Source organism: Leucoraja erinacea, chromosome 7, assembly GCF_028641065.1.
Source record: "Leucoraja erinacea ecotype New England chromosome 7, Leri_hhj_1, whole genome shotgun sequence".
Classification (NCBI taxonomy): Eukaryota; Metazoa; Chordata; class Chondrichthyes; order Rajiformes; family Rajidae; genus Leucoraja; species Leucoraja erinaceus.
This window is the reverse complement of record NC_073383.1, coordinates 19447227-19472910: the sequence shown is the minus strand read 5'-3', so window position 1 is coordinate 19472910 and position 25684 is coordinate 19447227. Positions and strand designations below refer to the sequence as shown.

Sequence of the window (25684 nt, the reverse complement as noted above, 5' to 3'; positions counted from 1 at the left end):
GTGGAGGGCTGCCGGCCAACTCTGCGGGACACGCAGAGCCGAGCTGTAGCCAGCGGCTGCAAGTCTGGGGCTGCCCCACCAGCCCTGGGCCACCCCGGACAGAGACGGGAATGGCCCAGCAGCAACTCAACAGTACCCGCAGCGATGGAGAGCAGGCCCGACCCCGACCACAGACGAAACACAAGCCTGCACACAACGCAACACCACCGTTGCCGAGACTGTTTTTCATTTGCGACCCATGACCTGGGCATGCGCAGTCGGAATACCGAACTCGCTTATTACTATAAGACTTGCAATATCTGATTTTCCCCTTGCAGATGGAAAACATTACCACTCTTCAGAATGCATGCCTTCAATTTCCAACCCATCAGACCATGCAAGGAACAATAGATACAAACACACATATACAGTTGCTTTAACAGGATCTCACATGCCACACTGCTGAATTTACACCCTTAATTAATGTTAGTCTATTTTCAGTTCTGCATTATCTCAAGCACTATATTGCACACCATTAATTGAGGAGCATTTTAATTAGTCTGAATAATTTGCTATTATTTTTGTTGACTATTGTTTGAATGCAAAAGACAAGTAGAATAGTTCTTCAACTTGTGATAAATATATTTTCACAATGCTATCAATAATTTCCATTGCATATTCTTCATTAGAGCCACAACTGACTTCTTGATAATGGATTTCATAAATCCTAAAATATGCTGATCACCTAATATTATTTAAAAAAATCAATTAATGTTTGAAAACCGGTGTAAGTATTCCAGTTTCCCCAATGTTGACAAACAGAAAAATATGCAAAATCCACATTAAGTCTTCCTGACAAGACAGTTTCATGTTCATGCGAACAAACCATGCTTCAAAGGGGAAATTATGAATTTTGTCTCGTGTTCAGCAGCCATCACCACTGCATTCATCTGCAGGGTTTAATTAAGTTTTTATCTTGAAGGGCCACCTTAGCACAAGGTGTTCAGCCTAGCAAAATGTGGCAATTCTGTCAGTGAACCATAACTTGACCATTTCCAGAAAAAAAACTGAAATGAAAAAACCATGTGCTCCATGTAAAACTAATTTCATGCTTCCAAGCCACAGGGAGTTTCCATCAAGATCCTATCCGACAGAAAGCAGGAACAATTTTCGGAGAAAGATATTGCTATTGGTATAGTCTATTTAATTATGGGGCCAATATATAGCAAAAATTAAAATAATTATCAAACAAAATCATGTAAATAATCCTACACAATTTAAAATATTTAGAAACTGATTAATACCTCAGGCTTTCATCACATTTCTTTTCGGACATAAGTAAAAGTCAAAGTATCCTTTATTGTCATTTAGACCTTTCGGTCTGAACGAAATTTCGTTGCCTTGCAGTCATACATATAATAAAAATAACAAAAACACACAATAAACACAAATTTTACATCCACCACAGTGAGTTCACCAGGCACCTCCTCACTGTCATGGATGGCAAAAGTCTTTGTCTCTTCCCTCCTTGTTCTCCCTCTGCCCTGAGGCGATCTAGGACTCTGATGTTGTGACCCCGCTGGGTGATGGTAAGTAAGTCCCGTGGCTCAACCGTGCTCCGCGAACGGGCCGGTTCAAACTCCGCAGCCTGGGGTGGTCGAAGGTGCGGAAGCTGCCGCCCTCCAGTCCAGCGGACGAAGCTGTTGTTGCGAGAGCTCCGGAAAAAACAGGTCACCAACCTGTGACCTGCGAGCTCCCGACGATGTCATCCACTGGGCCCGCGGCCGAGCCTCCGAAGTCGGGGTCGCCACCAGAACGTCGGAACGCCGCCACAGCTCCAAGTCGGGCTGCCTCCGCCGCCAGAACGCCGTTACAGCCCCGAGGCCACCAGCTCCGCCATTAGGCCTCAGCGCAGACAGAGACGGGGGCAGGGGACACGACAAGAAAAAGTCACATCCCCCCCGAAGGAAGAGACTAAAACTATGTTTCTCCCACCCCCCCCCACACACATACACAACCTAATAAACTAAATTTAACTCTTTAACTAAAACAGCCAAAATAAAAAAAACAAAATAATAAAAGAAAACCCAGCCGGATTGCAGGCGAGCCGCAGCTGCCAGGCAGCGCCGCAACTTCCTTCCTTTCTAGTAGTATTCGCAGAGCATTCGCAGACATTACAGTGGTCATTCTCTAACATTTCCACCACCAGCCACATCTTTGGGTATCCAGTCCTTTCTGTATTCCACAAAGATCACTCTCGCTGAAACTCCTTGACTGGCTCAATACTTCCCACCCAGTGCCCCACTGGAACTTCCCCCCTACAACCGCAGGAGATGCAGCAGCTGCCGCAAATCTCATCTCCCATTTCCATCCAGGGAAAACTGCAGCCCTTCCACTGGTTCACTTGCACCTCCTCCAGTCTCACTACAGCATTTGGTGTTCCCGATGTGGCCTCCTGTACATCGGTGAGACTAAATGCACACTAAGCAACTGTTGCGATGAGACAGTTTATCAGACCAAGGGTGGTGGGTGTCTGGAACAAGCTACCAGAGTAGGTAATTGAGGCTGGGACTATCACAACATGTAAGAAACAGTCAGGTACATGGATAGTACACAAAAAAGCTGGAGAAACTCAGCGGGTGCAGCAGCATCAATGGAGCAAAGGAATTAGGCAACGTTTCGGGCCGAAACCCTTCTTCAGATGGTACATGGATAGGACAGGTTTGGAGGGACATGGATCAAATGTGAGCAGGTGGGACAAGTGTAGCTGGGACATGTTGGCCAGTGTGGGAAAGTTGGGCCGAAGGGCCTGTTTCCACACTCTATCACTCTATGACATGCTGGAGCTCCCAGTTGCTCACCATTTTAACTCCCCTTCCCATTCGCACACTGACCTTTCTGTCCTGGGCCTCCTCCATTGGCAAAGTGAGGCTGCACATAAACTGGATAAACAATACCTCATATTCCTCCAGTAATTTATAACACAACAAAATTCTCCAATTCCAAGTAATATCCCCGGGCGCCCTTTCCCTTTCCAATACCACCCCCCATTCAGGTATGCTCATATTTCTGCCACCATCTCCCACAATCCCAATCACCTTGCTCATTTTCCTTGCTCCACATGCCCATTCCCATGTTCCCAATTCCCCTTTTACCCCCCCCCCCCCCTCTTTCTGCTTTTCTTTCTCCTCTTCTCATATCCTTCCCAACCGGCTTTAAATTTCATTCTCTTTCTTACCTGACACAATTTTGTCACCGTTACATCTCCAGCCTTTGTCACTTATTCTGCCCATCTGCCAATCAACCCTGTCACTTAACCACCTATCACTCACTAGCTTGAAGAAGGGTCTTGAACCGAAACATAACCTATCCATGTTCCCTAGAGATGCTGCCTGACCTGCAGAGTTACTCCAGCACCTTGTGTCTTTTTTTTAAATAATTTGCTAGGCTTTGCCACCTCTATTTTCCAGCTTCCAGAATGATGCAGAAGGGTAAACTAACCTAAACTTGCACAAAGTTTGAGTTTATATAAACTAGTTGCATTTGCAGGGCAGATGGATGTTATCTATTTTTTTGCTACACATACAGCCAGGACCATATTGTTCCCCTTCCAGTCCAAGGTTGTTATCAGTAAATTTCTCCAATGAAGTCCAGCTCAATCTGTGTTATTCTAATCCAGTTACAACCCTTCTTTCTGAATGCATTCTGTGAATTCCTCTTGGAAGCTTTCAGAAGCTGATTCATCTTCATTTGCAGTACTTAATTCCCATGAATTTGTGCTCCCATCATGGTGCCTTTAAAAAAAATCTGAGTCAGCCACCCAGCCAAAATGAAAATGACCATTCTTGCATGGAGGAGTACACAAATCTGGCCTGCATAACACAAGTATGACTGGGCATTGGTACAACTTCATCGCCATGTTGATTTCCTCATCAATGTCGATTGGATACACCATTCAAAGAAAAACTAGTTATCCTAAATATCAGCATTGCCTTATTATTCTTTTTTTACTGTATATCACAAGCTATTTGTTCATCGATTCAATTTTTCCATTGAGGATTGTTTTGCACGGGTACCATTTGCCAGCTTCTGAAGTACCTGTACTCCAGATTATTTTGAAAGGCACACGTTTCTGTTTGCTGGGCTTGTATTTATAATTACAATACTGCATGACTCTCAAGGATATAGTACTGCTGTGTAAATAAGGTTAAAGTTTTAATCTCGACTCTAACTGTAGTTAATGTGATCTGATCGATCTTTGGAGTTGTTATCCTCAAACGGTATTATCAGGAGGTTGGCTGGAAGCAAATGCTTTTGAAAGCAAAAGGTATGGTCTTCCAATAAATAGCATGAGCTTCAGAATGCTTCCATGATTAAAGCCAGAAAATTACGAGTTTAAAAAAGAAAGCGTAGACACAAGAGGCTGCAGATGTTGGCATCTTGAGTAAAAAACAAGTTGCTGGAAGAACTCAGTGAGCCAGAGAGCATCTATGGATGGAAATGGACAGATGTTTCAAGCCGGGACCTTTGCTCAGACTGTTGGAGTGATGGGAAATAGCTGGTAGAAAGAGCCGAGTGAAGAGGTGGGCAAGATTAGCAGGTGATAAGGTGGATTTAGATGAGAGGGAGTCAATTAGCAGAGGAGTTATTTGGGGGAGAGATGGACAGAAGCTGAAGATGGAATAGACAAAAGGGTGCAGATGATGGAAACTAATAAAGGAGAAAGGTGAACAGTGAAATGTAGAACAAGAGGAAGGGAAGGTGTGTGGAAGGGAAGAGTAGAGGACAGAAATATAGGGGACCCGGAGCAGACCAGTGAGAGATGAGCGGATGGAGTAGTGGAGGAATTAAAAGGAACTGGGCAGGTATAGAAAGGTAAAGAAAGGTGTATGTGGTGTGCGGGGGAACTGGGTAGATAAGAAGGGGTGGGGGGTTACCAGAAATTGGAGAATTCAATGTTCATGTTGTTGGATTGTAGGCTACCCAAGCATGTATTGAGCGTACATTAAAAAAAACCCAAAAAAACAATAATACATTTTAAATTACTCAATTGTGCAGTTCCATGGAGGTGGTAGATGTTTTACTGTCAAAAGATACTTGCTGGATCAATATACTCATCCATTAGCCTGAGGGATTCAGTGGAAACTGCCACAACCTGCCTTTCATGTTCTCAAAGGTTTCACCCACTTCAGTCAATGAACTGTAATTTGACATGTTGGGAAATGTGACAACTAATTGCACAGGAAGGTTTTGATGGCAGTAAATCACCCCACTTTGATGGCAGCAATTGCAGAATAGATAGATAGATAGATAGCCTTTATTGTCATTCAGACCGAAGTCTGAACGAAATCAACATTTAACAGAGCAAAGGAAAACTGACAAAGCCTTTAGTAAATTGTGCTGTGCCATCTTCCATCACCATCTCAACGGGCAATCTCACAACCCAAGAAAAATCTTGGTCTCTTAACATCCCTCAAACCTTCATCCACAAATGTTACTTTCAAAAATACGTCTCCGTTTACTGTGGTTTCTTCATGTCACTATTGCCCTTAAATAACTACTAATAACGCTCAGTGATATTTGGATGATGAGTGGTAATCTAAAAATAAATTGAGTAAAAAATCCTGGCTTTGCATAAACCATTGAATGAACATTGAACCTCACGTGGGCAACATCCATCACATGATGCCCTCAAGGGTACTCCATTCCACCACGATGTGTGAAAACATGCTTAGCGAAACCACAAGTGCCAGAAAAATGTAGTCATCGTCATTGATTTTGAAAAAATATTATTCATCTGCTATTGCCTCATATTTAGCTGGTTGATTGAAAGAAAGAACTAAGTATGGTGTTATGGGATAGTCAAGTCAAGTATCAAGTATCCTTTATTGTCATTCAGACTTTTCAGTCTGAACAAAATGTTGTGCCTTACAGTCATAACAGAATAAAATAACAAAACATACAATAAACACAGATTTAACATCCACCACAGTGAGTCCACCAGGCACCTCCTCACTGTGATGGAAGACAAAAATCTTAAAGTCCTTCCCTCCATGTTCTCCCTCTGCGCTGAGGCGATCCAGGCCTCCGATGTTGTGACCCCGCCGGGTGAAGGTAAGCAAGTCCCGGCGGCTGAATCCGAGCTCCGCGAATGGGCCAGTTCAAACTCCGTGGCCCGGGGCGGTCGAAACAGCCGAAGCTGCTGCCCTCCAGTCCAGCGGACGAAGCTGTTGTTGCGGGAGCTCCAGAAAAACAGGTCACCAACCTGTGACCTGCGAGCTCCCGACGATGTCGTCCACTGGGCCCGTGGCCAAGTCCACTGGGTCCAGTGGCTGAGCCTCCGAGGCAATTCTTAAGAAATGGATTCAAAGCCTGATAAGCAGAAACTGATAAAATCTTACTTTCCACATTCTACCTTATTCTAGAGCAAGGGTTCCCAACCTGGGGTAAATTTACCCTCCAGGGGGTGCATTTGTTGATTCTGGATTTGTACATATTTTTTCTCATTGACTGACTGTGTTTGGTTCTGGTATACCAGTATCTGTTCATCATTAGTTGTTCATAAATAAGTGAAATAACATTGTTATGTGCTATTAAAGTTGCCAGGGGTAAACAGGACGAAAAAGGTTGGGAACCCCTGCTCTAGAGGATACATGGAAAATTGGAAACCATCCATAGTTTGTGAACCTCATTGATTCCTTCAGTGATTCTCTTGTTTTGCTTTTTGGTAGATGTAGAGGAACAATATAAATGCAGTGAAACAGTTCAGGCATAGGGCAGCGACTGGTTGTTCCTATTGTTCCCCGGTTATTCACTGACCAGGTTGTTTCCCTGCCACAGCTGCTAAATTACTGCTCTGGGATTTTGGTTCTTGGTGCAGGAAATCAGTGGCCATGCAAGTAACTGCAGATGTTCGAGCAAAACAGAAAATGCTGGGGGAAATCAGCGGTGGGCGTGAGGGAATGTGTGGAGGAACATGTATAGTCCCATCGCTTGCCAGATTTTGTTCTGCCCCAATCTCTCTTTTCCACGCGATTCACTCTTTTCCACCTTTCTCTCCCCTAATCCTATCAGTTTAAGATGGGTCCTGGCGTGCATTGTTCTCTATTCATTTCTTCCAGAGATGCTGCCAGACCTGCTGACTTACTCCAGCACCTTGTGTTCTGTGCAAGATTCCAGCATCTTCAGTTTTTCATGTCTACATCCTCCTATCACTTGTCAGGCTTTGTCCCGCCTCCACCTCTCTTTACCAGCTTTCTCCCCTAGTCTGAAGAAGGTTCCCGACCTGAATCATTGCTGGGCCATTTCCTCACAGATGTTGCATGACCCACTGAGTTCCTCTAGCACTTTGTAATTTACTTTCAGTGGCTAACATAGTAAATATTCAAGTTTATCAGGCGTACAGTGAGAATGGACAAATACTGCTCTTGGGTCTACATTTAATCTTTGCTGCAGTTCAAAGAAGCTTTGTCTCATCTACAGCATGTTCCTAACTCAGAAACAGGATGGGACTACTCAGTATTTCCACCTCCTAGGGAGCACAAACGGAAGCTCTGGAGGTAATGAAGGGGCTCCTGTTTGTTGGGATTATTATTCCTCAGTTGTCACTGAAATGATGGCTGCCATTAGAATCGACAGTCCACAGATCAGTGGGATGGTAAATATAGAGCCCGATGGAATGGCAGTGGCTAAAATCTATCCCTCTCTCAGAGAAGCAAAATGCCAGGTCATGTCTTCCCTCAGAGTACTCTGCTTTAGGAACTTGGGAGGCAAAGCCCCAGACTGGTATTGGTTTATTATTTCACGTACCAAGAAACAGTGAAATGCTATTGTTTGCGAGCTTTCCAATCAAATCAGGTAATATAATAAATGAACACAATCAAGCCATATGCAAGTATGACAAGTAGAAGCAAAGAGAAAAATGCCAAAGTGCTGAACATACTTTTTCAGCATTGGAGTATAATAGTTACAGAGAAAAAGTCCAATGTCCTTAATGAGGTAGGTCGGAAGATCGGGACGATACCCTAGCTTATGGAAGTCAGATAACAGAGAGGAGAGACTGTTCCAGAGTCTGGTGGTGCATTCTATCATACTTTTGTATCCTCTGCCCAATGGGAGTGGGGAGAAGATTGTATCACCGGGGTGAGAAAGGTCCTTGAAATGTTGACTGCTTTCCAGAGGCAATGGGAAGTGCACATGAAGTCAATGATGGGGAGACTGGACTATGTGGGCCATAAGCAGTTTCTGCTCTTTGCCACAGAAGGCAGTGGAGGCCAATTCACTGGATGTATTCAAGTGAGTGTTAGATATAGCTCTTAGCGCTAATGTAATCAAAGTATATGAGGAGAAAGCAGGATCAGGGTACTGATTTTGGATGATCAGCCATGATCATAGTGAATGGTGGTGATGGCTTGAGGGGCCGAATGGCCTACTTCTACACCTATTTTCTATGTTTCTAACTCAGCCTTTAAATATTTCTGTCCGCAGTCAGACACCACTTCAGGCCTTTAACACTTCAGCACGTATTGAGGAGATAACTATTTCTTGCCTTTGGCAGGAGCAGCAAAAGAGGGGCAAAAAAAGCACACCTGCTGCACAGAGGGGTCAAGAAGGACAACATTCTTTCTGCTGTGTCGCCAGAAGCAGTCGGTGTAGTCACGTTACTTCCACTTGACAATTACTGTCAGAAAATGAAAGTGAGCTGTTGATTTTGTTATTCATGGGATTAAAGTTCCACAGGAAAGGAAGTATTAATTTGGTGCTGACATTCAACGCAGTGCTGATAATTGGTAAAGTCATGTTGGGGCAAAAAAGACATCTAGCAGTTGTCATCTTGCGTTTTGAGAGAGTGCTCCCGTGGGCAAGCAGATGAGAAGGTAAACTAAATGTTACAGTGAAGCATCCAGACATTACCTGCCCTCAGGTGTTCCATGTTGCTGTTAATGAGCATCCTGAGAACACATCCGATCTCTACTTACAGAATCTTTTGGAACCAGAGGCTTCTCCAGCCTTGTGAAACCAAATGGGAAATCTAAGGCCTGAGCAGGTGATGGCAATTATCAAAATCCTACCTGACACATACCGCTAATTTCTATCTAATGCTGTGTATTGCAAAAGCTCACACGCAGCCTTATCAAGTGGACTTAAGAACCTACCTCTCGTTCAACCCATTGCTACTATCCAGAAAGCAGGTGACACAGTGGCGCAGCAGTAGAATTGTTGCCTTGCAGCGCAGATGCCCAGTTCAATCCTGACATGTGGTGCTGTCTGTTCGGAGTTTGTACGATCTCCCCGTGACCGGGTTCCTTTTTTAATCAGGTGCACCGGTTTGCTCCCACACTCCAAAGACGAACAGGTTTGTGGGTTAATTGGCTTTGGTAAAATTATAAAATTGTCCCTAGTGTGTTGGATGATGCTCGTGTATGGATGATCGGTGCGGACTCGGTGAGCTGATGGGCCTCTTTCCGTGTGCGCTGTATCTCTAAAGTCTAAAAATTCCACTGCAGTTTCTTTTTTCTCAGCTCAGGCCCCACAGTAGAATTTCAGAATATAAAATAATAAAATATGACAATAGTGCTAAGTCAAGAGTGTTTTAGTATTATAGGTCCCATAACAGAATAATGAAATTCTTTCTTGCAGTAGCACAACAGATATGTAAATATAGTACTGTGTAAACCTCATAATAACCAAGAAGAAGTTCAGTATATAATTACACAAACAATAATAGTGCAGAAACAAAAACAATGCCCCCAAGTTAATGTAGTTCGGAGCTTAGTTGGAGGTTGTTGGATCATTGTTGGAAAAAAGCTGCTCCTGAACCTGGACGATACAGTTTTCAGGCTCCTATATTTTCTTTCCAATGGCAAGGTGAAATTAGATCATGGCAAGGGTTGATCCATCAATGCTGGGGAGGTCAGAGCCTGTGATGGGCTGTGCAGCGTTCACCATTTTTTGCAGTCTTCTTCGCCGCTGGGCATTTAAGTCGCTGAACCAGGCCATGATCCAATCAGTTTGCACTCCACTGTACACCTGTAGAAGTTTCAGAGAGTATCTGTCGACATGTCAAATCTCTCCACTCTAAGGAAGTAGAGGTGTTAATTTTTTAATAGAGGTTCTTTATGATTGCATCAATGTGCTGGGTCCAGGACAGTTCTTCAGAGAAATGCATGTCCAGGAATTTGACGTTTTTGACTCTCCTCCACCATCCCGTCAAGGAAGACAGGTTTGCAGAGTGAGAATGAGGCATTAAATGAGACACTGTTCAATAATAGTCTTTCTGTCCACTGCTCTTTTTCTCTGGCCTGTTCTCCTGGTGTTCATCACAGTAGGACCTATTCCTCCATATGAATTGCCTGCTATATTGGCTTGTCTGAAGGAAGACTACTAAATACAATACGTAAGTGCTGGATTCTTTGTTGAGCATAACTCTTAACAGAAAGACATACCAGACACTGCTTGTTCACAAAATATTCCAAACAGTAGGGATGAATGAAAGAGTGGAGTGAGAAATTAAACTGGGTGCCATCTTTTCATACTATTATGTGCCTGTCCCACTTGGGCGACCTAATCTGCGAGTTCTGGTGAGTTTGCCCTCGACTTGTACTCGCAGCATGGTCAACACGGGGTCGTAGGAGGTCTTCGTAACTCTTCTTCATGCTCGAGAGTGGTCTCTGCGTACTCGAGGCCTCAGTTAGGTCTCGGTGTTTTTTTCAATATGTTAAAAAATGCCCGCGAGTAAAAAAAGGTCGCCATGGAAAAAATCGATACTTATTTTACTCGTAGGTTTAGTCGTAGTAGGTCGGCATGTTAGTCGTCGGTAATCGAGGGTAGTTAAAGGTAGGCATAGATAGTCTTCATCATAGTCGAAGAGAGGTCGAAGGGAGGTCGAAGGGAGGTCGAAGGAGATTGTCTTCACTCTCCACTATTCAGTGTCCAATTTTCCCATGGTTAGTCGTAGCTAGTCATAGCTAGTCGAAGCTAGGCTTCAACATAGTCGAAGGAGGTCTTCAACATGTCATTTTTTCAAACTCTTCTAAACTCACAATTAGGTCGCCCAAGTGGAACAGCCCCTTTACTTTCCAAGCCTGCCATTACATGAACGAGGGAGAACAAAATACTGCGCTGTTCACAGACACCAACTTGACCAACAAATAAATAAGATAAAACATATTAATATTTAATATTTAAAATTAAACATTTAAAAATGTAATAAACAAAAATATCAACAATATAAAAATATTTCCTCTGCATTTTCCCTGACTTGTCGACAGTGATGGAATATTGCTAAATCAGCCCATTTTACCCAAGACAGACAGCACAATTTCACAACCAATGGTGTAAGGTGAAGAGGATTTGCTGATAACATGATGGTTGAGTGATATCCTTATATACTCTAGGAGATGAATCCCATTGGAATTAATGATGGGTGCACATCTGATCTCTGTTAGCAACAGCAAAAAGTACATGCTGCTCTCACTGACAATTAGGTATCAGTTCAGCCTGTTTTACAGAAAAAAAGTTTCAAGGCAGAGTTAGATAGAGCTCTTAAAGATAGTGGCGTCAAGGGATATGGGGAGAAGGCAGAAAAGGGGTACTGATTGTGGATGATCAGCCATGATCACAGTGAATGGTGGTGCTGGTTCGAAGGGCCGAATGACCTACTCCTGCACCTATTGTTAAAGCTATCCTCAGATTATCAGTCAGTCCGCCTAAACCTACATGATCTCCCAGTTGCTGAACCCTCTCCCATTCCCAGATTGATCTGTCTGTCCTGGGCCTCCTCCACTGTCAGAGTGAGGCCCATGCAAATTGGAGGAACAGCACCTCACATTTTGCTTAGGCAGCTTACACTCCAGTGGTTAAGACAGAATTGTAGATGCTGGAAAAATCAAAAGTAGACACAAAATGCTGGAGAAACTCAGCGGGCGAGGCAGCATCTATGGAGAGAAGGAATTGGCGACATTTCGGGTCTGAAGAAGGGTCTCGACCCGAAACATCGCCAATTCCTTCTCTCCATAGACGCTGCCTCACCCGCTGAGTTTCTCCAGAATTTTGTGTCTACTTTACACTCCAGTGGTATGAATATTGACTTCTCAAACTTCAAGTAACCTTTGCTTTCCCTCTCTCTCCATCCCTCCCCCAACCCAGTTCTCCTACCAGTCTAACTGTGCCCATCATGTATTTTTTTATCTTGTATGCTTTGTTGTCACCATCCCCAGCTAACAATAATCTATTCTACATTTTGCTTGATCGATGTCCCCTTTGATGTCTCGTTTTCACACCTTGTGTCCTTTATCTATGTGTCTCCCTCTACGGTGACTCTCAGTCTGAAAAAGGGTCTTGGCCCGAAATGTCATTCCTTCTATCCAGAGATGCTGCCTGTCCCGCTGAGTTACTCCAGCATTTTGTGTCTATCTTCAATGTAAACCAGCATCTGCAGTTCTTCTAACTGCTTGGTAATCTAATTTTTGAGCAGAGATCATTGGAAGTAAATTTGGACGAGACATTTATTATCAAACTGAAAGTGGAAATTCAATAACTGTAAAATACAAAATGTATTAACTAAACCTAAGAACCACTGATATAGATAACACAATCACTCCCAGTTACTGAGGAGAAAAAGCTAATTAAAAAAATTAAAGCTACATTAGTTTATGATCAATCCATACAGAATACAAACCATATAATGAGTTCCGAAGATAATAAAGCCCACAATAATTTTCCAGGCTATGTGTAAGTCAGATAAAATGTTCTGACATATTAGAGCACATCGACACAAAGCAAAATAAAACACATGATTCTTGATCATGAACAGGATTCAAAGGGGCTCATAGCCTCTGAAGGGCTCATGAAGTGCTCATAACCTCTGATTCTGAATGAAGACAAAAGCATTCTTTAAAGAAAATGGAGCAGCTGTCCTTGCCTCAAATTTCCCAATTCCTTGATTACCATTCAAACTCTGTCAAGTCCAGTTACCTAGCTTCTTATTTCTTTAGTTTAGTTTCGGGATACAGATCAGAAACAAGCCCTTCGGCCCACCAAGTCCGTGCCGGCAAGCGATTCCCACACACTTACACGATCCGACACACACTAGAGACAATTTACAATGATACCAAGTAACCTATAACCATATAACAATTACAGCACGGAAACAGGCCATTTCGGCCCTACAAGTCCATGCCGAACAAATTTTTTTTTTCCCCTTAGTCCCACCTGCCTGCACTCATACCATAACCCTCCATTCCCTTCTCATCCATATGCCTATCCAATTTATTTTTAAATGATACCAATGAACCTGCCTCCACCACTTCCACTGGGAGCTCATTCCACACCGCCACCACTCTCTGCGTAAAGAAGTTCCCCCTCATATTACCCCTAAACTTCTGTCCCTTAATTCTGAAGTCATGTCCTCTTGTTTGAATCTTCCCTATTCTCAAAGGGAAAAGCTTGTCCACATCAACTCTGTCTATCCCTCTCATCATTTTAAATCTATCAGGTCCCCCCTTAACCTTCTGCGCTCCAGAGAATAAAGACCTAACTTATTCAACCTATCTCTGTAACTTAGTTGTTGAAACCCAGGCAACATTCTAGTAAATCTCCTCTGTACTCTCTCTATTTTGTTGACATCCTTCCGATAATTGGGCGACCAAAATTGTACACCATACTCCAGATTTGGTCTCACCAATGCCTTGTACAATTTTAACATTACCTATAAACCAGTACATCTTTGAAGTGTGGGAGGAAACCGGAGATCCTGGAGGAAACTCACCCAGGTCACGAAGAGAACGGACAAATTCCGTGCAGACAAGCACTCAACAGTCAGGATCGAACCCGGGTTTCTAGCACTGCAAGGCAGCAACTCTACCAACCTCTGGAAGAAACCGAGTACTTTTAACACAACCTATTCACTGAGGGCCTTGGTGTGTCTGCTGGGAGAGTTGTTCCAAGGAGATCGAGCGCAAGGCAGAATTCATGCAAACATACAAATCAGAGGTATAAGTAGGCCACTTAGCCCCTCAAAACTGGTCCTCATTCAATAAGATTATTTGAATGTAATTTCTACTATGTATTTCTACATCCATGCCTCCTGAAGGATAACCCATTACTCCAAGTATTTATTTTCCTCTGTCTTAGAATATTCAAAGATTCTGATTCCACCCTTCTTTGAGGAAGAAAATGCCAAAGTCTCATTACATAGTAAAGCATATTGTCTCAATTCTGTCTTAAAAGGATGGCTCCTTATTTTTAAAGAGTCACCCCTACTTCCAAATTAACTGACAACTGGAAACATCTTCTCCACATCCACCTTCTAAAGATCCTGCAGAACCTTAAGTGCCACTATAGTCCATTCTCATTCTTCCAAAGTCTAACAGGTACAAGACTAGTCGAGTGAACCTTCTCTGAATTACTTCCAGGACTTTATTTAAGGTTTATCATACCTTAATTAAAGAGACTAATAGTGCCTGTGCTTCTCCAAAATGAGTCATAGAATCATAAGCACAGAAAGAGGCTCTTCAACTCACCATGTGCATGAAATTAATGGCAATCTTGTTTATTGGCATTTTATGCATTGCCTTCTATGTCTTGGCAAAAAAGGTGTTCATCAGATACTTTTTTAAATGTGAGATTATATTCCTTTACCGCCTTCTCGGGAGTATGTTCATGATTGCAACCATCCTCAGCAAGAAGATAATTTTCCTCAAATTCTTTCAAACTCTTTTACGCATGATCCTCTAGTTTTAGATGTCTCCATTACGAGGAAAGTTATTCACTATCCATTCTCTCTAGGCCCCTCTTATTCTGAATACCTCTATCAGTCCCCCTACTGCTTTATCCACACCAAGGAAAGCAAACCCAGCCTATCCGGTCTTGATTCATCAGTGAAACGATCCATGCCAAACAACAGCCTGATAAATCTCCTTTGCATCTTGTCCAGTACAATCACGTCCTCCTCACCAATTCATCACACCCGAGTAACATTCATTAACTTTCCTCATTACTTGACGCACCATCATGCCGTGGCATCCTGGGATACGAATTACCTGACTTGCGGATACACAACTTTAGGTAATTTCTTCCATACACGTTTAAAGCATTTTTCAAGCTGATAATAACAATAATAATAATAATAGTAATAAAATCCTTCCTGGCATTCTTTGATGACTGGATGCAGTATATATTCCACTAGATTAATTCCAAAAAGTGTTGGGGAGGTTATTCAATTAAATTGAATAATTCTAGCAAGTGTATGGAAACATAGAAAATAGGTGCAGGAGTAGGCCATTCGGCCCTTCGAGCCTGCACCGCCATTCAATATGATCATGGCTGATCATCCAACTCAATATCCTGTACCTGCTTTCTCTCCATACCCCCTGATCCCTTTAACCACAAGGGCCACATCTAACTCCCTCTTAAATATAGCGAATGAACTGGCCTCAACTACCTTCTGTGGCAGAGAATTCCAGAGATTCACCACTCTCTGTGTGAAAAATGTTTTCCTCATCTCGGTCCTAAAAGATTTCCCCCTTATCCTTAAACTGTGACCCTTGTTCTGGACTTCCCCAACATCGGGAACAATCTTCCTGCATCTAGCCTGTCCAACCCCTTAAGAGTTTTGTACGTTTCTATAAGATCCCCCCTCAATCTTCTAAATTCTAGCGAGTACAAACCGAGTCTATCCAGTCTTTCTTCATATGAAAGTCCTGACATCCCAGGAATCAGTCTGGTGAACCTTCTCTGTACTCCCTCTATGGCAAGAATGTCTTTCCTCAGATTAGGAGACCAAAACTACGCAATACTCCAGGTGTGGTCTCACCAAGACCCTGTACAACTGCAGTAGAACCTCCCTGCTCTTATACTCAAATCCTTTTGCCATGAATGCTAACATACCATTTGCCTTCTTCACTGCCTGCTGCACCTGCATGCCTACTTTTAATGACTGGTGTACCATGACACCTAGGTCTCGTTGCATCTCCCCTTTTCCTAATCGGCCACCATTCAGATAATAGTCTACTTTGCTGTTTTTGCCACCTTTTGTGTGAAAAAGTTGCCATTCAGATTCCTATTAAATCTTTCCCCTCTCACCTTAAAACTATGTCCCTGACTCCCCTGCTCTGGGTAAAGGACGATTCATTAACCCTACCTATTCTTCTCATGATCTTATACTTCTCCATAAGAGCACCTTTCTTTTTCCTATGCTCCAAGGAATACATTCCCAGCCTGCCCAGCGTCTCCGCATACTCAGGCCCTCAAGTCCGAACGGTATCCTTGTAAATCTTCTTTGCACTCTTTCAAGCTAAACAACAACTTTCCTATAGCAGGATGACCAAAACTGAACACACAACTCCAACCAACCATCTCATCATTCAAGGTCAATTGGGTGGAGTCAATATTAAAGTAACCCATTTGTTTGGTCATGGAAAGAGTAAGATTACCAGCACAAATTATTATTACTTGATTCAATTTTATTTATATTCTTAATATCTCTATATATATTTAAAAGTCTCCGTCTGTGTGCGTGTGTCAATCTGGTTAATTCCTCTGGTTAATTCCTATCTTCTTCCAAACGCTAGGCCACAGCCTTCCCATTTTTACACATCTTATTCACATTTTTCCCGTCGAGGCGGTAAACATCTTCCCGTCGCATTTCTACCAATATTTCCGAAGTTATTAATCATTTAAAGTTTTAAAAACAGCCCCCAAAAAATCACCCATTTTGGAAAAAAAACCCAGAGTGACGTGACAATGCACTTGCAAGGCAGGACGGGCCACTCAAGGAGGGAGGGGCACTCCAGCACTCACGGTGAATGAGAAGTGATGGTGGCTGCCGGTGCCCAAATGCTCGGTGGGGAGGATGGTGCTGGAGCTGGAGTGTGGGCCGAGCCCGGGGCTTGGGATGGGGCCGTGACCGGGGCCAAGAAAGAAGCCGCCGCTGGAACCAAGGAAGAGCCTGGGTCCGGGGTCAGGGACGAGCCCGGATATGAAGTCGGGGCCTGCACTGGAGCCCAGGCGGTGGCCGAGTTGACAGCTGGAGTCTACAGCCAAGGGCCAGGCCGAATACAATACGCAGGCCCTGGTGCTGCTCAACGACCTGGGTAGGTCCTGGGGCAGGGAATGGGAGTGAGGTGAGGAGGAGGAAAATGAGGAGTAGGGAGATGGGGTGGGAAGTGGGGGGTTAGAGGAAGATGGGGGAGGGGGGAGGTGTGGAGGAGATGGGGACGGGTGGAGGGAGATGCCCCATCCCTATCTACCCTCACTCCCACCCTCTCCACCAACCTCCCTCTTTATCCCCTCCCTCTCCACCCCCCTCTCTCTCTCTCTCCCCTCCCCCACCCACCTCTCTCCTCTCTCTCTCTCTTTCTACCCACTCCCTCTCTACCCACCTCCCCCTGCCCTCTCTACTTCCCTCCCCTCCCCCTCCATCTCTACTCCCTCTCCCCCCCCCCTCTCTCCTCCTCTCTACCCCCCTCCTCTCTGCCCCCCTCCCTCTCTGCCCCCCCCCCTCCCTCCCTAGGGATTGAAGAGGGAGGGTGAAGAGGAGGAGAAATGAGCTGTGCCTGCGCAGTTGGGGGCTATGCGTGAGTGGTGCAATATTGCGTTGCGGGAACGGGTGAGTGGTGGAATCCTGCATTGGGGGAGCAGACCCAATGGGTCTGCAGATGGTCTAGTATAAAATAAAACTGTTCACAGGCGGGAAAAGTCCAGCCTGATACACAACAGTGAAGTGTTACAACTTTAACTGGTACATTACTCTCAACAGCTGCAACCTGCAGAATGTCTTGGAGAAACTCTGTCACTAACATGTGGAATAAAGGGATGCACCAGATTTTCATGGTGCACAGTTTCAATGTTTAGAGATACAGCATAGAAACAGGCCACCTAGACCAACCGAGTCAATGCCAACTATTGATCTATATACACAATAGTTCCATGCCAATTAGCCACAGACCTGCACATCTTTGGATTGTGGGAGGAAACCAGAGCGCCTGGACAAATCAAATGCAGTCACAGGGAGAATGTACAAACTCTGCACAGACAGTACCCATGGTCAGGATTGAACGCGGGTCTCTGGTGCTGTGAGGCAGCAACTCTATTGCTGCACCATTGTACCGCCCAATGGAACGGCACAGGCACAGATAAAGCTAAAAGACTAAAGGGTGTGCAGTCACATTGCAGCATGGTAATCCAACAGCGAGATTAATGTTGTGTTTGAAAACGGATGTTTGGCTGCTCAGCCTGTTAGGCTCCACCAGGTTTCATCCAGCTATTCTCACATTTTCAGGGTGGAATATCTGCCCGAACTACATTTTGAGCATAAATTTCTCCACAAATTTCTGATAATTTAATCCCAGAGACATTATTTCTAATTATTTAGAGGTAGCATGGAAACAGGCCCTCCGGCCCACTGAGCCTCTCCTAACCACCCCTCCCAACCTGTTGACACTAGTTCTCTGTTATTCCACTTTCGCATCCACTCAGTACACGCCAGGGGCAATTTTCAGAGGCCAATTAACCTACAAATCTTTGGGATGTGGGAGGATACCGGAGCAACCAGTAAAAAACCCACAAAGCCACAATAAGAACATGCAAACTCCACAGTCAGCACCTGTGAGAGAATTTAAGAAAGCTTTGGTTGAGTGATTGAGCATTGTGTACAGATATCTGTTTCTTTGTGCGAGATGTTATTATCTGGTATCTGCCAAACCAACAGCACCTATGTACGGGTCTGAATAATGGAATTTAGTGAGTTTTGATCAAATCGCAACTCCCCGACTAAGCTCAGGTCTAGGCTGGTCCACATATATACTTGTTTGTTCGGCAGTATATAAACCCTGCAGTATATAAAAGCTGCTGTACTCTTGAAGAACTGCCTCCCGGGGCAATTCCTCCGTGATATCACGTAATATAGTCTCGCTCCACATAAATCGAGGCCTCGATTGATTGCTCTGACAGCACCCGAGGTCAGGATGGAAACCGGGTCTCTGCTGCAGTGAGGCAGCAACTTTATCAGCTGCACCACTGTGAAACTCAAATATAGCAACTCGTGGCCATAATTGCCTCTGCTAATCAACTGTTTATCTGCTAATAAAGAAAAGATAAAATTGGCATTTAATGAGGGTTTTTTTAATTATTTTATCTTTGAGGCAAAGGATCAAAGTTAAATGCTTATCTTATGTATAAAAAGGTAAATAGCTAGAAGAGTATCTGTGAATTGATATTATAGTTTCAGCATTTTTTTACTTGCCCAACCTGCAAGTTGCAGCTATTGCAAAGAACCATAAGGGTTACTTCAGACTACTCCACACATCATTTAATTCTTCACAAGGCAACATATTGTTCACAAGGCAACATCAGAAATAGAGAAAAGCTGCTGACAAAAATATTAGGTGTGTGTAATTTCTTCAGTGAAGCATATGTTACAAATCTGTTTTTTAAATGCTCTTCAGTTGAAAATGTGTTCTTTTCTGAAATCTAATTCAGAATAGATGACAAATAACTCAATCAGCAAGGTTGAGTGTATTCAATAAGTATCTCATGGTAAACTGTACAAAAAATAATGCTAGTTTGCCAGCCTATCAGTTCTAAAAGATTTCACCATCAAAATAAAAATCACATGAACCAGGTTAAAAACTATCAGTTATGAGTTTTTCATGGTTGACTCCTGCACTGCTCTGAACAGTTCCATTTTATAAAACCCACCGATTGAAAAACATTTCTGAAGATGCTAGATGTTATCTTCATTTCAAACAATACACATTATCCAGAACTAAAATCCAAAATCTAAAATTTACCGTAAAGTTTGTCACATCGATATCATTTATCTATCAAAAACAGACCAAAATTTCAAGGACATCATCAGTATGGTCAGTGCATCACTTAGAATTAAAGAACTATCATGATAGTTTACAAAAATAAGATTCACCAGACATGCTTAAAGGACAATGTCTAAATTGTGCAGAACACAAACAAACATCAATGAATATATGATATATACTTTCTCCATCATAGTTGCTATTAAAAGGAATAGATTAAAGAGAATAGATTAAAAACATAAATTCAGGGTTACAGACTAAGATTCAGATCATCTCTTTGTTGGTAATATGTCAAAAAGGTATACCATCTGGCACTTACCTTTGTTAAGAAATCCGTTCCACATTATGAATGCAGCATCAAAAATACTGCTGTAATGCTGTAAAGAATAAAAGTCTAATACGATAGCTGTGCCGTTAAAAACTCTATGCTTTCTTGTGAGACGATCTATTTTTCCCAACTCAGAAATCAGGTGTTCTTTATAATCAAGAGAGCCTCAGATTTCCCTGGATGCAGTTGGATCATTTAAAGACTTGTTCACGGTCTGCAACACTTGAAAATGGACATTTCAGAGTCATTTTGATAGCAAGCTATGTAATTTTCGTTCAATAGCGAGGTCCGGCTACGTTACCATGAAGGAAATGTGCCTCTCGTAAGAAATCCAAGCAGCAAAACATGTAGAAACAGGCAGCGCAAGTCCCCATTGGCAGTGAAGATAATCACTAGCAGTCACATATTCAGAGACTACAATGTTACAATTACTGGTTGCTCAGCATGGCCTGATCAAGCTACACAGATGAAGATTCATCTAAGAACATTGTGTTGCTGCTAAAAATAGCACATCCCTTTTCAATGATAAACAGCTGAGACAGAAGGAAATCAGTGTTCCACACTTCCATAATTTAACTGGCACTCCAGCAAAGAAGGGATGACAAATCCAAAGCTGATGAGTTATTATTGTGAGGGGCGCAGAAAATCAGGGTAATTGCCTATTTTCAGACAAACCAAACCAACATCTGATATCATTAGACATGACAGCTGAGAAAGAAACAAGAAAAACAGTAAAGGCTTGTTGTGAATGGTACAACTTGTAAAGTGTCGTTTAATAGGCAAGTAAATCTAATGCAAACTCTTGTCTGGAATGTTAACTAGTATTAATTGAACCAGTTGAAATGAGTACTGGATCATGCCTTATTCTGCACAAAATCACAGATTCCTTTGTGCCACTTTTTAAGGGAGAATTATTTCATTTAGAAACTAATGCAAACAATACAAGTGTTAAATAAACTAAGGCTTCAAATATTCAGTTATATTTTACTATACAACAGAGAAATCGCACTTGCACTGAAGTGCTTTCTAAAGTGCTCAAGATGGATTGCATTGCTTTTTAGTATTATGTTCAGGATGGGAAGACATTTATTAGCTGCTTATTCAGTGAATACACATTACTTTAAAGATGCAGATTTTTGTATTCATGAGTTATGCATTTTAATTCCAACGGTATGAAATATTACTGTCCCAGATTTTTCAGATAAATATTGGTAGTTCTGAACAGAACTCTTTCTTTTTACCCATCGGGAACTTTTGCTACTGCAGGCTCTACCCAGTTTAAGAATGCCTAACTTATGGATATCCCTAAATTTGATCACTCTGATAAAAGGCTCTGCTCTTGAGCATTTGGGGTGGCGTGGTGGTGCAGTGGTAGAGTTGCTGTCTAACAGTGCCAGAGATCTGGGTTCGATCCTGACCTCTGTACGGAGTTGATATGTTCTCCCTGTGACCTGTTTTCTCCGGGTGCTCTGGTTTCCCTGTTTTCCCCCGGGTGCTCTGGTTTCCTCCCACACTCAAAAGACCTACATGTTTGTAGGATAGCATCAGTAAATGGAGATCGCTGGTCGACACGGACTTGGTGGACCAAAGGGCCTGTTTCCGTGCTGTATGTCTAAACTAAAACTTTGAACCTATGGAGAGTGGTGAACACAGCCCAGTCAATCACTGGCTTGTCACTTCCTTCCATCTTGTTCATCTTCATGGTGTGATGCATCAGGAGGCTAGAAGTATCATCAAGGGATGCCTCCTGACTATTCCCTTTGCAAACTTCTGGGAGAAGATACAGAAGATTGAAAACATGGAAGATGAGAATGAAGAACAGTTCCTCATTGCTATGACTCCTGAACCAATCACGTTGTTCATACCTACAGCACTTCCCAGAGGTGCTGCCATGTACCCTTACTCTAAACTCTACCCCATCTGGTTATTCTGCTATTACACTCCGTCAGATTGCACCACAATCTTTGCACTATTCTGTCTTTTTGCATTGGTCAATGTGTTTATTGTTGTGTCTATCATGATCATATATAGTTTAGTTTTGTTTAGAGATACAGCGCAGTAACAGGCACTTTGACCCGCCGTGTCCACACCGACCAGTGATCCCCGCACATTAACGCTACCCTACACACACTAGGGATCATTTGACACTTATACTAAGCCAATTAACCGACAAACCTGTACGTCTTTGGAGTGTAGGAGGAACCCGAAGATCTTGGGGAAAACCCACGCGGTCAAGGGGAGAACATACAAACTCCGTACAGACACCACCCGTAGTCGGGATCGAACCCAGGTCTCCAGCACTGCAGGCGCTGTAAGGCAGCAACTCTACCACTGCGTCACCGTGCTGCCTGTCTACTCTATGAGGTTCATGCAAGCAAGCAATTTTATTTCACCCAAATGTATATCACTGCAAACTAACGCGAATGTGAAATTCAAAAGGTTGACATGCTTTTGATACCATTTGTTACAATACTGCGGAAATATGGTTACCATATTGAGTATGTTGGTGTATTTTCCAATTTTTACACAAAATTGACTGGTGGACATCTGTAAAAATGGAACCTGTTTATTACTCTAGAATGGTCCATCTATCTATCTTCCATCTATTAAAATGATTTATTTCCAAGTCAAAGGTCACTGACTGATTTACTGAGCATGTGCGAGAATAAGCATAGCTCACATGCATAAATTACATGAATATTGTCACATCCTTTCCTTTTTGTAGTAACATGGTTTAACTTAACAGAATAAAACAACTGTTCTGTCTTATATCACAATTTCAATCATAGTCCCACGTGACATTTCAATAACAGAAACTAATGTTCACATGCTTTCTTCTCATGAGCGTGTAGGTACATCACAGCAAAACACATTACTTTGTGACATACTCGCCGTACTTTTCCGGCGGTCTGACAGCTCTACCTGCCCTAGTCTTTGTGATGGTGTTTCTTTCAGAAATGTTTTTCGTTTCAGTGTGTACATTCTGTGCATCACTTCTAGTTTCTTCTCTTGTGCAGCTTTGCTGCTCAGGAGCGGTGTGAGCCAGCCTTCCTCTACCACTATGAAGTGAACCCGGTACATCTTGTTGTTCGTCTTGTTCCGGAGTACGACTTTCGCCCTACCTTCTGCCAGCAGGTTGGATCTGTTGTACATCTTTAAGGTGATTTTCTCTCGTCTAATGTCCTCTTTGTTGAGTACAAGATGCTTGGGAATCACATTAACACTGGCACCAGAGTCAATCTGAAACTTGATGGCTGCTGTGCCAACCTGCATCTCAGCGAATAGACCTGAAGAGGAATTGTTTCCGGTTGCATTGATCTCAATGCAACTCACAGACCCCGAGATTCCTCTTTTGAAGGAGTGTCTTCCTGGTTGACCGGTCTGCAATACCAATGATGATGCGATCTCGAGTGAGGCTTTCTCTCAGGCACTCACAGAAGCTGCATGTTTCAGCAAGCTCCTTCAGCTCTGCAACATACGATTCAACGCTTTCCCCTGATTTCTGGTCTTGTTTATTGAAAACGAATCTTTCATAGGTTTCATTCGTCTCTCCTATGATGATGGTAGACATCTTGTCGATGATGACTTTCACATCCGTCTCATCTGCTACCATCTCGAATGTCAGGGTATTGAAGATTCACGCCTTCCGGTCCAACAGGATGCAGGAATACTGCATTTTGATACTGTTTCTCCTTCTTATCCAGTTCCGTTATCACTGCATAATTTTCATACATTTGGTTAAACATTTTCCACTCTTACACCCTGTTCTCTTTGAGCTTTAGATTGGGTGGTGGAGCCACATGGAAAATATGGACTGGTCTGCACCATTTTGAAATATCAGCGTATTCCCTCACTCTTAATCGCTTATTTTATCTTTAAGCAGTCTCCCACAGCACGACGTTTTAAACTTCCACTACCACTGCACTGATTTACATGCAGCGACTGATCTTTGTGTTCTCACTGACCTGCATTCCTCTCATGCATGTAGCTAGTCCGGTCGCTGAGTGTTTAAACACTGATTCCTGAAAGCTTTTCAAAGCATTTTTGCTAATCTTCATAGGGTCTATTTGATTCACAAATGCTCACTTTCACCACTGCCACCATGTTTTGATATCTGTCTACTTGTAAAATAAATAAACTAGCACATAATATACAGAGAAAGATGGCTGCACACACACTCGTGTTGGAATCAAAAACAGGAATGATTTATTTCCAAGTCAAAGGTCACTGACTGATTTACTGAGCATGTGCAAGCATGAGCACAGCTCATATGCATAAATTACATGGATATCGTCACAGTTAGTTACCTATAAGTGGAGAATTCAATGTTCATACTGTTGGGTTGTAGACTCCCCAAGTAGAATATGAGGCGCTGTTTCTCTAGTTGACATGTGGCCTCACTCTGGCAATGGAGGCAGCCCAGGACTGAAAGGTCATTCATGGAATGGGAGGGGTAGTTAAAATAGTTAGTAACTAGGAGATCTAGTAGGCCTTGACAGACCGAGCGCAAGTGTTCGTCAAAGTAGTCGCCAAGTATACTCTCGGCCTCGCAGATATACAGAAGACTACATTAGGAACGCCGGATGCAGTAGATAAGGTTAGAGAAGGTTCACGTGAACCTCTGTCTCACCTGGAAAAGGAAAATTATAAAAGGAAAGGGAAGGCAGGCTTATTTTTAATTAGTCAATGTTTTTAATTTTTTAAATGGTTAATACTTTTTCAATTATTTTTAATTTATAATAATTTGTAATATTTTTTAAATGTTTCTGAAACCTTTCATTATTTCAATGGCTAAATTTGGGACCGGATTTGTCACAAGTATTCATAACTTCAGGAGCATTGTTTACTAACCCTTTTGGAAAGCAGCCAGACTGACAATCTGAAACACTGCGTTGAAATGATAAATTACTCTTGATTTTGATCATGTACATGAAGACTCTAGACGTTAATAATAGGCTAGTTTCTGCAGATTACAAACAAGAAAATATCAGCTTCTTACTTTAAAGTGCAGGGAATAATGAGTACTGGGTTTGTGAATTCGACAGCATTTTAGTTTGAAACCTTTGCACCATTTTGTTTAGTTATGGAGCTTCAATAACAAAATGGATTTTTGATTCAACTGAAAATGTTTAAAATATTTATTGCTTTACATATTAAATTGAAGTATAATAATTAAAACAATGCATGTTTACCAGTGGATGCTTTCTCACCGCTTCTGGGAAACAATCTTGAGAACATAAAACTTAATTTTCATCATTGCTAGACTCATTATTGCTTTAAGATCATTACCTGTGATCCAATTGTGCTGTTTTAATTTGGTGCGACTTGACATGGTTGCAAATGAATGTACTAACAAAGACAAGTAAACTTTTGAAATCAAAGCAACAGCAGAAACAGGGTTGCCTTCCTTTGTGGGTAGACTGCTCAGGTTGAACACTCAATATCACTCCTTCTGCACTGACTGAAAATGTCAAAAAAAAAACAAGCAACTGCACAATTGACAATCCGAGATAAAAATCATCAATGAATTAGTTATACTTACAATCTCTTTATCAAAAAATTACTC

At 42.6% G+C, this 25684-nt stretch overlaps 1 protein-coding gene across 3 annotated transcripts in view; it reads right to left on the bottom strand.

Moving 5' to 3' along the window:
• The window catches only part of znf385b (zinc finger protein 385B), a 362216-nt gene that overhangs the window by 241886 nt on the left and 94646 nt on the right, over positions 1-25684 (bottom strand). The window contains exon 1 of one of the 3 annotated variants that reach the window (XM_055637876.1): positions 20110-20424. The exons of the other annotated variants lie outside the window; for them this stretch is intronic. Within the exon in view, the coding sequence (XP_055493851.1) occupies positions 20110-20134 (25 nt within the window). The 5' untranslated portion in view covers positions 20135-20424. Of the gene's footprint in view, positions 1-20109; positions 20425-25684 lie in introns of those variants that run through there. 3 annotated transcript variants of the gene reach the window in all.